Source organism: Meleagris gallopavo, chromosome Z (genome assembly GCF_905368555.1).
Source record: "Meleagris gallopavo chromosome Z, MGAL_WU_HG_1.1, whole genome shotgun sequence".
NCBI lineage: Eukaryota > Metazoa > Chordata > Aves > Galliformes > Phasianidae > Meleagris > Meleagris gallopavo.
The window spans coordinates 70072361-70087038 of NC_139435.1; the positions used below are offsets into that span (position 1 = coordinate 70072361).

Consider the following 14678-nt stretch of genomic DNA (forward strand, 5'->3'; position numbering starts at 1 on the left):
GCAATGGCACACCCTCTATCCTTTGCCTGATTACATAACACACTGTAGTGCAATTAGAGCATGAATTGCTGCGTTGGGTGGGCTTACACTGGCACAGAGGTCTGAGCAAACTGGGGCTTCTGGCTCAGGACCTTTTGGCAGCAGTGCAAATTGCAGCACCAGAGAAGCAGCACTATGCAATCTGCTGCCAGCATGCTCCTATCATACTGGTTACTTAATGGGGGGGAAAAAAAAACAAAAACAAACATTTTTACTAACAATGTCTAGTTGGCTTAGTAAGGGCACATTCAATAGAAAGAATATGAGCAGAACAAAAGGTGTCCATTCACACTTCTGGTGAAGAATCAGTGGATTTTCAAGTTCCCCTCAATCTTATGCAACCAGCCAATTTCTTTCATGAGGATCACTAATGGATGGGAGTTGCTAACCTAGGATTTTACTGCCAGTAATGTGAGTCATGCCCTTCACCACAGGAGTGCCTGGGCTTTTTGAATAACCAATGCCACCTGCCTTCTTTCACATCTCTAGCTATTAAACTATTAAACTCTCTATATCTGTTGAAGTTTCTATGGAAATAAATAGAAGGCACTACTTTCAGAGCAACCAACGTACGTCTTAAATAATTTATTATCTCCTGGAGGTGACTACTTGGCTGAAACAGTATTATTTTTGTCTTTTGGAGTTAAAGTGTCGTATAACAATTGTATTAACCAGCTAAGGCTTTTACAGAATAAAGTGGATTTAATTCCCAACAAAGAATTAATAACTACAGTTGTGCTGGAATATAAGAGACCTTCAGAAGAACAGAAGAACACTGAAGTGGCCAAAGAACTTTATGAAGGATTGCAATCAAACTAGTTGTTTACAAACATTAGATATATAGCAAGTTACAGCACACTTTCCTCAGGTAGGAATATATTTCAGAATACCAAATAAAAGGCATTATAAAAGTCCTTGCTCCTCCATGACTTCTACTCAAACATTTTATTTTCTGTGATTAAGTCACTTGCTCATATGTAAGTCTTAAAAATTTCTCTTCCACATAGAGAATAGTGCATCACACTGCTGTAAATAACACATTCAGCTGCTATTTGCAAAATCTAATTAGCAGTCTACTATTGACAAATAGCTTCACCTGGTTCCAGTGCCAGCAATCCACTACTTCCCCTGCTTTCAGAAACTGTGATAGGATACAACAAAGCAGAAGAGTAGCAGCAGTTCAAAGCCTGCGGTTCTGAATTTTTAACATTCACTAAAAAAAAAAAAAAAAAGCAGCAGTGTATGTTTATAAGTAAAAATAAAAAATAAAGTTGTGTTTTTCTCCAGTTAAAAATAGTATAGCAAGAAGAAAGTTATTTGCAGCAGTGTTCCCATCAATATCATTGCACAATAAGCAATATTGTGCTAATGAATAAATTATTGATTGTGTGTCATTTAACACTTGTTATTCACTGGTGTTACACAATAAATAGTAATTAACTTTTTGCAACCATGGAAGATGCTGGGAGAATTTGTATTATAACTGCAAGTTCCATTATGTTGCATACATCAGAAGCTCCAAGCCATGAATTGCTTGGAAAGCAGATTAAATGTTACCATTATTGGTTGCGCTGCCATAGAAGAAGTCGAATGTCAATACAGATAACATGGTCTATGGAATCATAATTTGTACACTCAGCACAAGTCAGTCTGAAATCACAACCTCCCTACAGAGAAAATCTGTTATCTGTCTACAGAAAGTGCTTACAGTGGGATTATTTATAATATGCACTTTATGTACTTACAAAAATATTTGAAGCTGAGAGTCCTCTGCAAAGCTTTTCAAAAGATGGTTTTATTAAGAATTATTAAATCTAAATTTCAAATTAAACTTAAAAAAATAATTTAGCTTGATTGCTGTAATGCTGTATGGAGTTAAAGTTTGCTTTCTGAAGGAGAGGCAGGAAAACTGAAGTGGTTCATTGAGCCTAATAACACTTCTCCTAGCTGTTAGCTCAGCGTGTAAAAATGGCCAGCCTGCTGAATGCTCCTGCTCCAAAACAATGAGAAAAAAAACTCAGAAACCCAAGAGATTTCACAAAATGTAGGTTTATTTATGCATTGAAAAATAGCCCCGTACTGTCCACCCCGAGAGCACTAGGTATCTGTACAAAACTCAACACGTAGTTTGAAGCACAGATCTACCAAATGGAAAAATGGTAAGGAGGCAAGGGATAGAGACAGTGAAGGACAATGATAGGCAACGGAAGGTTATCCAGGCCACCTCAATTCAAGTTTATTAACTCTAGTTACTTCCCCTTTTTCCCAAATATTCTGTATTCCATATTTGAAGTCTGAAATAGTGATTTTATACATCAGAAGTTACACAATTTTTTAGAGTATCTGATTTTCTGACAGAATTAGCATTGTAGTAGCTGAATTTCAGACCATTTTCCTCACCATGAGTTTTAGAAGGTACATGGTTTCAAAATGCTAGGAGAGTTCCTCGCACAGTCATTCATAAGGCTGTTATTGAAACTTGATTCCTTGAGCCAAAGGTAAATCCTTGCTGTAGTTGATTGTACTGGAAGAGAAACAATTAGTTAGAGATCAGAGAGACGGATTATGCAGCCTCCTTCCTATATACACAGCTTCTGACCATGGTAACCAAGTCAGCACAGGAAAATGCAGGAGACAGCAAGAGGGAATAGCACTGCCTGACTGCTAGAAGATACCTTCACAAGATTCATGGAGAGATATCCAACACTTCAATAAGTCACCCACGCACAGGCAAAACTAGCCCCTCTCTCTGTGGTTCCTATTCACTTATTTTCTGAAAAGTTTCAGTTATCTCATAGTTAAACATCAGGCAAGAGGTAAAAGAAAAAGCATTATAAAGCAAAAACAATTTTTAAAGAGTAATTTATGTTTCCAGATCCTAGAAACCATCCTGCTCTGTAAATGACATGTTTATCTTAAGGAATAATGAATAAAGAAATGTCTTTAATGAAATCATTCTCCATTGGGAACACAGACATGATTCCTTACATGTTAAGAAAGAAAAAGTGCACTTTTACATGATTATTTCACATTTAGTGAAGATAACATCCTGTAGTCAGAGATTTTTCTGGGCTTTAATAAGCTATATGTAATTTTATATTTGTTCAAAAGAAAAATGTATCTTACCACGTTGACCGTTTCATATAAAGCTTCCATGAATCACTTCCAGATTCTCTTCCTCCACCAGTATGCTTCTCACCACCTGTAGGAAAAAGGTTGTAAATGAAAACAAAATTTTTTTTGGAGCATGGGAACCTGGATTCACTCAAGGAGGTTCAACAACTGTAAAAACTCATGGAATAAACTTCCCTATCCTTTGTTCTAAGCCTGAAATAAACTACCAAGTCACCACTACATACAACTCATACAGTTAGTTCTCTCTTCCCTTCTTGATTCAAAAACCACCTGCCTGAAATTGAAAATCTCACCATGCTGGTGACAGAGGACGTTGTTTTAAAGATATTTTCTTTAAGCATGAGACAGTTGTACTAGAATGTGCTGGTTCTTCTACTGTTCAAACGATCAGATGAGTATCTCTTCTTCCCTCCTCCACTTTCCTTAGTATACTCAAAAAATAAATGAGACAAAAATCTTGGGAAGTTCTCACAAAGCAATCTATGCTTTAGTTTTTGTGTGCATATGCAAACATATACAAAAAGTGTGTTCAAGACTGTTTTAAATAAAACTTAGATTTAGACAGTTTTCCATTCAGCCATGTCCCTGAACACATTCTGAACATACTTTTGAGTTACTACACCTTAATGAAAGAAACAAAAAGATACATGCAGTACTCAAAAATCAAACACACGTACTTTTACAAGATGGGTCCCAACCACCTCCAGTCATTTTTCTCATTTCTGCTACAGCAGTGCAATTCAAATTAACTTCATTCCTTTCTTCAGATTAATTATTTAGATGGATTGATTAAAGCCTTGAAAAAGTAAGATGACGAGACCCAAGTTATACTAATTTTTCAATGCTTTAATTTGGTCTCCATCTGAAGTTTTTCTTTTCACGAAAAGCTAATAACATCATTAGATAAATGAAGAATCATTGAAAAATGAAACCTCAGGAATAATATCAAGTCACTAGATCTGGCACTAGAGATTTCACTGTTTAAAGAAAGAAGAAGCATACACTGAAAGTAACATACCAAAAGCACCGCCAATCTCTGCCCCACTCGTTGGGATGTTGACATTCACAATGCCACAGTCAGATCCCTTTGGTCTGTGGACAAAGATGAGACAACTACTGATCAGGATCAGCAAAGACTCCTTTTATAAAATAAGAGCTAAACAATGTTCAGCTAGCAGCATAGGTAGGTATAGAAACAAAACAAAATACAGTAATCTGAAGTTTAAATACTGTAAAAAAATATTTTTAATTATACCCAAGCCAGCGAAAAATCCTTCCCAAATCTCTGGTAAAGATGCTGCTGGAAAGACCTTGTTTTACTTCATTATTCCAAGCAAATACCTCCTCTTCCTCCTAGAAAGAAGGAATAACAATAGTTGAAGCGCATCTATTCAAAATAATTAAAAAGAAGCACTGTTAAGGAAATTCCAGTATACTGCAGGTGTAATGCAAATAAGCAGAATACCACTTTGCAAATACATATGTAACAAATCAAGGATAGGATATCCCCACCACTGCAGAGAAAGACAAAACTTGCTATAAAGCAGGCTGACGTAAATGAGAAGATCTGCTCCTGCACAGACTTAGCTCAATATCAGTGCTCTTCACAGAACACGCATAAATGTAGCTATGTGAGGAGATATGCCATTACAGTGCAGAACAACAGCTTCTTCAACTGTCAAGAAAACTGCATATACACAACACACTTCAGAAAATGCTCTCCTGAAATCCCTGACACAATTCACTTTGCTATTTTACCTTAAATTTCAGCACATACAGTATGGGAGCAAATGTCTCTGTGTGGACAATGGGTGCATTATGGGCAAGGCCAATCACAATGGTTGGTTCAACATAGTTTCCAGGGCGATTTATAACCTTCAAAATACAAAAGAAAAGAACTGAGTAAGTTCAGCCAAACTAGCATCCTCCCTAGTACTAGTGTAGGAAGGGAATCCTTCATAGTTTTATTACCGTAGTTGTATCTATCAATCAGAAATTCAAGTTCAGATCATCTGAATAAATAACCTGGAATTTACTTACTTATACGTTTAATATATAGAAGTATAACTTAATTTGCTGAAAAAGGTAATTAAATCTACCAGCTGAAAAAAGAAGTTACTTTTTTCTACTTGAAAGCTGATCAGTAAGTCAACTAGAAATTTAAAGGCAGCAGGAACCATGAAGGTGTCTATAAAAACAATTCTCAATAAATTAAGTCCTGGAGATATAAACAAGATATAAACATCATACATGAAGTCTGCTCTGAAAGTAGTACCTCCTATTTTATAATGTTGGTACACAACATCAAAGGTGGATGGTGGTGATATGGCAGTAGATATTGAACCTTCCCACCAATATTTCAGTATATTTTGTTGCCACAAGACAGACGGCAGCAAAGGGGGCAGCCTGATGAAACAGTCTGACATGGCAACATGTATGAAGCAAAACTGTGGAATTTAATTTCTCCCTGCAGAAAAAAATTGCACCCACGACATTCATTGACACTTGCTGAATGCTTACGTTGACCAAATGGTGGATGTCAGCACAGTAGGTGGTGCATTTTAGCAGTGGTGACAGCAGATCACCTCTGCTGGTGCAGACTTCAACATGCAGGCTCTTGTTCATTACTGGTGAAAATGCATAGCTAATGGTGTTGAATATGTTGAAAAATAGTGCTCTGTAGGTGAGAACTTGATCTATCAAAAAGTGTTATTATTTTCTTTGTATTTGTTGTCATTTCCATGGAAATAAACAGGAAGCAACTTCAGGCAAATAATGAAGATGTGTCAAGAGACTTCTTTGAATCTTCAACATTTCTCAAATTTTGATACAGTGAACCTAGGAATAGAACAGCAATTTTTCTTTGTTATGTGCCCGGCAGACACCATTTACACTGCTGTCAGTATTTTCACCATCCTCTGAGATGGAAGAGTAGTGCAGGGAGTTGCCGAAAACTCAGCCATTTCTTGGTATTCTATATTACTGTAAGCAGAGGACTTCAATTTGGACACTTTGTGACTGACTTCCCATAATTGATGACATAAACTGAAATACAATCTTGGCCGAAGCCACAATGCTACTGCATTTTTTTCCCTAGAAAATTAACTGTAGAAGGGAGAATAAAAGTTACTCACCTTTCCACCATAGACCACAGAGCCACCTTGCTGTTTTGCTTGTTCTACTGCATCAAGAAACATCTTCACTGCTTCTCTAGTGTGAAGGGGACCATACAGAGTGTCAGCTAAAGAAAAATCCAAATACATTATTTCAGGAAGACTGTAAACTTTTAATAACATTCTTACAAAATTTGACGAGTAACTAATCTGCCCAAGATGAACAGTGAGAGCAGGATTCTTTATCTCCCTTTCAGGGCTTGCATTCTGCATAAAACTAGCTATAACCATTCTCTAGGAAACTGCTAAAATTAAAATTAGGTATCTTTGATCTATAATCGCTTTAGAATTTAAACAGAAAGGTGCAAACTTAAATGTCTCCTAAACCCATGAGTTGGAAACTGCTACTTACAATCCCATGGATCACCGATGCGGACCTGGGCATAGGCCTTCGCAAGCTTCTCCACCACCTCATCATGGACACTTTCATGGAGGAACTAAACAAAACGTGGTAAGAAGACTGTAAGCCAACAAAAACCTATGTCATTCCTCCTGAACTACTACTGCACTTTGAAGATTTCCAAAGGAAGTGTAGAGGTAGTGCTGCTCATATTTAGCAAATATTCTGCTTAAATGAATACCACAGAAAGTTTGAAAACAGGAGCACCACCAAGAAGGCAAATCATGAAGATTTAAAAGAAATAAAGATACAAAAACCCACTTTATTTAACCCATTTTGAACTAATTTGGAATTAGTTTTTTAAGTCAGAGCTATCCAAACCAGTTCAGTTAGATTTACACACCAGTCGTCTGGCAGTTGTGCATCGCTGACCCGCTGTTCCCACAGCAGCAAACAGAGTAGATGGGATGACTAGGTTCAGGTCTGCATCTTCAAACACTTAACAGAAGTTAAACATCAGCATGTTAATAAAGCAAAGAGAAAAGGTGCAAAGTGGTGTTTAAGTGTTGAAGGTTCTCTAAATTTGCTAGATTTAAGACACTAAATGGCATGCAATAAATTCTAGCAAGCTGCTCAAGAAGTATGAGGAATAACAGCAATAGCACAGCACATGAGTGCACACAAAGGCTGCTCAGAAAATAATGCCTTTTATTTCATTATGTTGACCCATGTTGGCAGTGGTATGGCAGTAGGGCTTGAACCTTCCCACAGTTAGTCCACTACATTTTGTTGCCATGAGGCAGATGGCAGCAGAGGGGCAGTCAGATAAAACAGCACCTGATATGGAAGTGTATGTAAAACAAACGTAACTGAATCCTTCCGTGAGGTAAAAATTGCACCCAGTGACACCCAACACATGCTGAACATTCATGGAGACCAAAAAATGGATGTTACCACAGTAGATGGTGCGTTTCAGCAGTGCTGATAGTGCCAAGACACACCATGTACAGGACAGTCATGCGCAGCTGTCACACCACAAAATAAGGAGCATCTCAAACAACTCATTTGCACCAATCAGTGAATTACAATTAGGGAGTTGTGTACAGAGCTGAGTATCAGCTTCAGTGTTTTGGAAATGATGGTGAATATCACAAAGTTTGCACCAGGAGGGTGCCATAAATGGGACAGGAACAGGAGGAACAAGGTATGTCAGGATCTACTGAACCAATGCAAAGCTGATGGTAACGATTTCCTGGATGACAACATTACCAGAGATGAAATGTGGTGTCACCACTACAAACCATAGTCAAAATGAAAGTCCGTGAAATAGTGAAGCATGAATTTCCCATCAAAGTTCAAGACGAAGTGATGTTCAAACTATCTTTTGGGACAGAAAACAAGTGATCCTTCTGGTTTCTTGGAACCCCATCAAACCATCCACTGTGACTGCTACAACACAACACTAAGAGGACAGCTCAAATTTCTAAAGATAGAACAGCGAAGACAGCCTTTCCCTAGAAACATGATAATCCAGGCCCCATGGAGCAAAATGACATTCTCAGGTGGACAGTCTGAGTTCAAAGTCCAAGCAAGTAAAGTTTAAGCCTTCATTTAAAGTCAATTTCAGAAAAAACTGGGCTCTTATATGAAAAAATAAACATTCTTCCCTAACTATATAGCAAGTTCATGCTCAAGAAAAAAAAAAGACTGCTCAAATTGTATTTTTGAAAGTGCTTAATATTCTAGACAAGCAATTATATTGGTTCAAGTCACAAGAAAGGTGAAAGAAAAGGCTTTAATAAAATATGAATGGCAATTTAGGTATTCAGGTGGTTTCTATTTTCTCTCTAATGTTCATTTTTACAGTATTTATTTCATTTTTACTTGTTCATCAGAACATGACCTAAATCACCTACACCTGTGAAACAGGCTACTGAAATGAATACCTACGTGCTCTACTTCCAAATACTTTAAGAGGTCAAATACTGCCATAGATGTCACTCGTATGTCTGTCTATACATATGTACATGTCCTTTTACTCTGCAGTGTTAAAAATTGTGCTGAAGTGTTCAGATCCTAAAGTCAAATTCCATTAGCAGCATTGTTCACAACCTCATGCCATTCAATACAAAACTAATAACATGAGTTTGAACATTCATTTTTATCCTAAATCACTGCTCCTCAGCAACACTTAAGACAGAAAAAGATTATAAGAACACACAAAAACATTCTACTAAGCACTTTTTAAGCTCCAATGAAAGAAAAAAGAAAAAAAGAACAATTCGTTACAAACATATGTATATGAAATTTCAAATAATGTCTATGGGACTAAATTTCCACACTGCATATTACCAATGATGGCATTGTTTCCTCCCAGTTCCAGGAGACTTCGGCCTAATAAAAACATACAAAAATTGCATGAGTCGTACATGTATTCAGTATGCATTTCAGCAAAGTCATCAGTAATTGGATTTAGATTTCATTCCACTTTCTTTTCTGGACAGTCAGAAATTTTTAGGCATCACTGTCAACAAACTGCACTAGCCAAAGGAGTAAATTACATTGAATACTACATCTATAACAGACTGTGAAGAATGACACCTGGAGAACAGCTGGAAAAGAAAAAAGTTTAAAAAAAATGAGATAAATAGCACTAGAAAGGAAAAGAAGAAAGCAAAACAAGCTGCAAAATAAATAATACGAGGCAGATGAAGATTAGGTGCTATGCATACAAAAATGAATAAATTAACACTTCAGCAGTCTTACTTATTTCCCTAGCAACTGCTTTATCTCTAATCTGAATGAAGGAATCACCATCTACTTATGAATTAAAGTTTGCAATCTATTCTGTATTTTTTTTGGCATTTAGGATAATCTTGTCCACAATATATCCTTTTTAGAACTAAAAACTTAGATCCCTGCAACTGTGCATGGGTTCACACCTATGCAATTTTTACTGTAGGTATTTGAAGATGTATCTCACATATTTATAAGGAGCAGAGGTGAAGGGATATTTTTTCATGAATGGATTTGCCAAAAAACTATCATTTGTCAGTCTGTCAGACTGTCACAAGAATTTCAAATTAACTGCAGTAAAATGGATTTGTGGAAATCTTGGAGAAAAAAAAAAACAACAACAATTGAATTGTGACTGAACTAGAAGAAAAAACAGTAGCTAGATCTGGGGAGTTTCCTCATCCTCCCTTCATCAAGATGAAAAAATGTTAAAACAGGAGATAGGTGAAACAAGTTGTATTTTAAAATCCTACCTTTCCCAACCACAAAAAAGAGAAACAAAAGACTCCCACTCACCGAATCTCTCCTGAACCATGAGCGCTACCTGCTTGCCCACTTCCGTGCTGCCAGTGAAAGACAGCAGGTCCATTCTCCCATCTCTCGCCATTGCTGTCCTGCACAACAGGACATGCCACCACATTTGCAGGAAGAGTAAACAGCTGGAAAAGCTGCTCACACCTCCCACGTAAACCAAACATTGGGTAAACGACCGAAAAGCCATCAGGAAAGCTTCTTATCACTCAGAGAAGAGGGACAAGACTGCTTCCCTGCTCTGTTTCATGCCACATAATAAGTGCATCACCTGTACAATTAAATACATGCCAAAGAACACAATGAGATCAGTTTCAATTCTTCTGTTCCCTAAGAAGATAAGATCCCTATGACTTCAATAGCTATAATCTATTTTGATATCACTTCTCTTGAAATGCTGAGCTATGCATTTATGCATAGGAGAAATTTACACATTTTAGAGCTTCCAAGCAATGTTACACATCCACGCACAGATGCACAGCTTAGTGTAAGCATGGAACATGGGGAATCATTCTTCTCTACAAATGGTCTGAAAAACTGATGGACTAAAAAAAAAAAAAAAAAAGAGTAAGATGAGTGAAATTTTATGTAGGCCATATTCTTTAGATATAACTACATGCAGTAGAATGAAAACTGATCCATGTCTCTTCATTTCTTCACTTAACTGGAATGTCTGGTAAGTTACTAGTTAGTAGCTAATGTCACAATAGCAAGTTAGAATACATAGTATGTTTACACTAGATACATACTTACAAAACACAAGAAACATTACCTACCCAATGTCTGCTCCACCACAGACCAAAGAACAGACCGCTCCAGGTATCTTGTTATCCTCCAAGACTTCAGCAATTATCCTAGAATCAAAAATATAAAAAATTCAGTTATCCAATAGGTGCATATAATGGGCAATGAGACACATTAAAGACACATAAGAAAGCCTCAGATTATTATTATTATTATTATTATTTTTTTTTTTTTTAAAGCAACAGTCTTGCAGATAGTTTATACAATAAATATTCACTCAAGGATATTACAATCATTGCTCAGGCAGAAAAACACTTGAAAAAACATTCCCTATGGATCCGCATAACTGGCACAGAGAAGCATTAGAGCAGTGTATAAAAACCTAGTCCCTACAATCTTTCACCATTAGAAAGAGATGCTTACATAACTTCAAGAAGAACACACAGATCCTTCTCCATAGAGCACCTTTCCAGTAAGTCAGCCCCTAACCTATATTGATGCACAAGGTTATTTCTTCCTGGGTGTAGGATTCTACACTTGACCTTATTCAATCTCATCAGGTTCCTCTCTGCCCAACTCTCCAGCCTGTCCAGGTCTTGCTGAATGGCAGCACTGCCCTTTGGTGTGTCAGCCACTGCTCTCTGCTTTGCAACATCAGCAGCTTGCTGAGGGTGCACTCTATCCCTTTCTTCAGGTCACTGACAAAGATGTTAAAAACCAGACCCAGTACTGATCCCTGGAGAACACACTGCTAGCTACAGGCTTCCAAACAGACTCTGCACCACTCATCACAATCCTCTGAGTCACTCAGCTCTCAGTCCACCTCACTGTCCACTCAAATATCCCACACTTCCTAAGCTTTCCTACAAGGATGTTAGAGGAGACAGGGTCAAAAGCTTCGCTTTTGCATCCACTGCTCTCCCCTCACCTACCCAAAGAATTACACAGATTGGTCAAGCACTAATTTCCCCTTAGTGCTAACTATTCCTGAAAACCTTATTTTCTTCCACTTGCTTGGAGATGACATCCATAATAAATTATTCTATCACTCTCCCAGAGACAGAGATGAAGCTGAGTGGTTTGTAGTTTCCCAAGTCATTACTCTTGCCCCTTCTGAAGACTGGAGTGACACTGGCTTTGTTCCAGTCCTCAGACACCTCTCCTGTTCTTCATGATCTTTCAAAGATGATAGAAATTGGTTCAGCAATCACTTCTGCCAGCTCTCTCATCACCAATAGGTGCATTCCATCATGGCACATGGATGCTTACATGCCAAGTTTGCCTAGATGATCTCTGACCAGATCCTGCTCCACCAAGGGGAAGTCCTCCCTTCTTCGGATTCTCTCTCTTACCTCTTGAGGGTCAGTCTTAACAGTAACAACTGAAGCAAAGAGGCATTTAGGAACTGAGGCACCTATCTTATTCAGCAGCATACCCACATTTTCCCTAGACTTCTCTTTGCTATTAATATGCTTAATCCCTTCTTGTTTTTCTTGATTGCCCTTGTCAGATACAATACTTGCAAGTGGTCTGTGGCCATGTTCTCAGGTCTACATTAAAGTTACAAGACTATGAAGTTAGTCATTTTAAAGGAGTACATTTATATTTTGCATAAATCTTTGCATCATGCAGTAGATACACACTTAAAATGCCGGCATAGTAAAAAAAGTAGCAATAACTCTAGAGCAAGTATCACTATGACATTTATTTGTCAGGATTCTCCTTTCTCTCAGGAATGAGTTTTGAACCCTGGAAAGCCATGCTATGATGTTACTTACTAGTTTTAGATAGTAAGGACTGTGAAAACATATCTTCAGGAGATAGGTCTGAGGAGCCAACCAAAAGAATTGGCCACGCTCAAAAAATGAAAAAAAAACAACATAACCAAGTGCTGATGTTGGGCTTCAAAAGAAATGGATGATTCAGAAATACGAGTGATTAAGAGTAGCTGAATTTTACAAGCTATTCATCTTCTATAGCAAAGCAAACACCACAGCTAGATGTTCCTCAGAAGAAGCACAGCATCGGTCCCAGAAAAAAAAAAAAAAAGAGCAACAATACAGGTAACAAGCAATATACAGCGTATATTATTGCATTATATGTTACAAGGGAAAAGCAGTTCTTCTTACCACTAAACACTATGTTACCCAGAAGACAGTTTGTTTAAAAAGGAAAACAGAAAGCAAGGAACCAGAACTCACTTTGTAACAGCTACACTTGTGAGAGATGTCGTGGGAGCACCTTTCCTGAAAAAAAAAAAAAAAAAAAAAAAAAAAAAAAAAAAAAAAAAAAAAAAAAAAAGAAGACAACAGACATTGTTTTCAATTCTTCAAATGAAAAATAGTTTAATTATGCATTTAATACGGTATGTCAAATACAACATGCTTAAGCTGTTTTTCAGACAAATGTTCAGGCAAAAACTCAAATGCTTCTGTCCAGCACTGAGGATTCAGATCTGATGAGCTGGAGATGTGCCAGATATTATAGTGAAGCATACAGATGGAAGAGAAGCAGGAGTGAGTGGGGGGAAAACAAACTTATTAAGATCCCTAATTTTATCTCTACCAGTTCTGAAAAATATTGATTTTTTGTTACTAAGAGTGATGCTAAACCTCAATTTACGTTTTCACCAATTTGCCATTTGACTAAACCTTAAATGGTCTGGATCTCAGTACCTCATTAAAGACATTAACAAGGTTACAAAAAAAAAAAAAAACACCAACATTTTTTGACTTATATACCTTACAAAAAAACAGAAATTAGTCCTACATGAAATAGAATCAAATATATGGAAACACATGAAATATTATAACAGTTACATGTCTGAGGAAATAGTTCTGCAATTTTAAAATACTGTTACAGCATGCTGGGCAGCTGTGCCTTACCAGAGACAAGCATTTCCACAGATCATTGCAATCGCACTGTTCCACCCATACACTGCTACAGGGAAGTTAAAGGCCGTGATGATTCCCACTAATCCAACAGGATTCCACTGCTCTATAAGAGCATGACCAGATCCTGAAGGACAAGACAGAATATACCACGATTTGTATCCATTCAATTAATGTATAACATGTTATGAGGAGGGGGTCTGTCATTATTCCCTGTCTATCAGAGCATGAGCTTGTAGAGAGCTGTATTACAAGGGCTCTGCAGCTTATGGAGCAAGATTAGCTAGAATGCAGGGAAAAAAACTAATGATAATGAGAAATTTTGCTACTTTAACTACTTAGTTTATAGAATGTTGGTTGCTCAGTAACTAACAGCTGACAAAAGACTTCTCATTTTTAAGCATACTGACAAAATTTTTACGTGCTTTTCTCCAGCACCTTTACTACAGAGATGGCAGAGAGAATATAATGCTTGATGGAGTAGAGGAAAAATCCCTTGCCTCTCCTGACACATGCCATAGGATAGATACTTCATTAGGTGGCACTACTGCGCACATCTATTTATAGACAACATGCTTGATAAATAAGCACAGAGATTTTGCTGCAGTACACCACTCTATTATTCAACCTTCCACTAACATGAAAACTAAAAATTGAAAAAATGGTGAAGAAAAAAACAGAACACATACTTTCTGAAGGCAAAACAGGTCCACCAATCATTCGGGACAAACCAACAGCATAGTCGCAGACATCAACATACTCCTGTACTTCCCCAACGCCCTCAACATAAATCTTTCCCATTTCCAATGAGACCTGAAAATATCAATAACAATATATATATACACATTAATTTCCAATACATTTTGTCTCTTACTACTATCAGGTATATATGCACACCAAGTAAAATTCAATATAGATTTTTTTCAACATAAGACATTCAATTCTATCTGAGTTATTCAAAGTTTAAAGAAACAACACAACAGATAAAGGAGTCACACTCTCATACAGTAGGAGGAAATTAATAGAGGA

General features: G+C 37.2%; 1 protein-coding gene across 2 annotated transcripts in view; it reads right to left on the reverse strand.

Annotated features, from left to right (window-relative positions):
• Positions 1 to 2072: 2072 nt before the first annotated feature.
• The window catches only part of ALDH7A1 (aldehyde dehydrogenase 7 family member A1), a 33986-nt gene continuing 21380 nt past the window's right edge, over positions 2073 to 14678 (reverse strand). For both annotated transcript variants that reach the window (XM_085212858.1, XM_085212857.1), the window contains exons 5-18: positions 14339 to 14462; positions 13644 to 13776; positions 12960 to 13004; positions 10791 to 10868; positions 10000 to 10097; positions 9040 to 9081; positions 7091 to 7185; positions 6700 to 6784; positions 6309 to 6415; positions 4933 to 5049; positions 4430 to 4527; positions 4193 to 4266; positions 3166 to 3241; positions 2073 to 2563 (exon numbers count right to left, since the gene is read on the reverse strand). In XM_085212858.1, coding sequence (XP_085068984.1) covers positions 2509 to 2563; positions 3166 to 3241; positions 4193 to 4266; positions 4430 to 4527; positions 4933 to 5049; positions 6309 to 6415; positions 6700 to 6784; positions 7091 to 7185; positions 9040 to 9081; positions 10000 to 10097; positions 10791 to 10868; positions 12960 to 13004; positions 13644 to 13776; positions 14339 to 14462 — 1227 coding nt within the window. In that variant the 3' untranslated portion in view covers positions 2073 to 2508. The remainder of the gene's footprint in view (positions 2564 to 3165; positions 3242 to 4192; positions 4267 to 4429; positions 4528 to 4932; positions 5050 to 6308; positions 6416 to 6699; positions 6785 to 7090; positions 7186 to 9039; positions 9082 to 9999; positions 10098 to 10790; positions 10869 to 12959; positions 13005 to 13643; positions 13777 to 14338; positions 14463 to 14678) is intronic.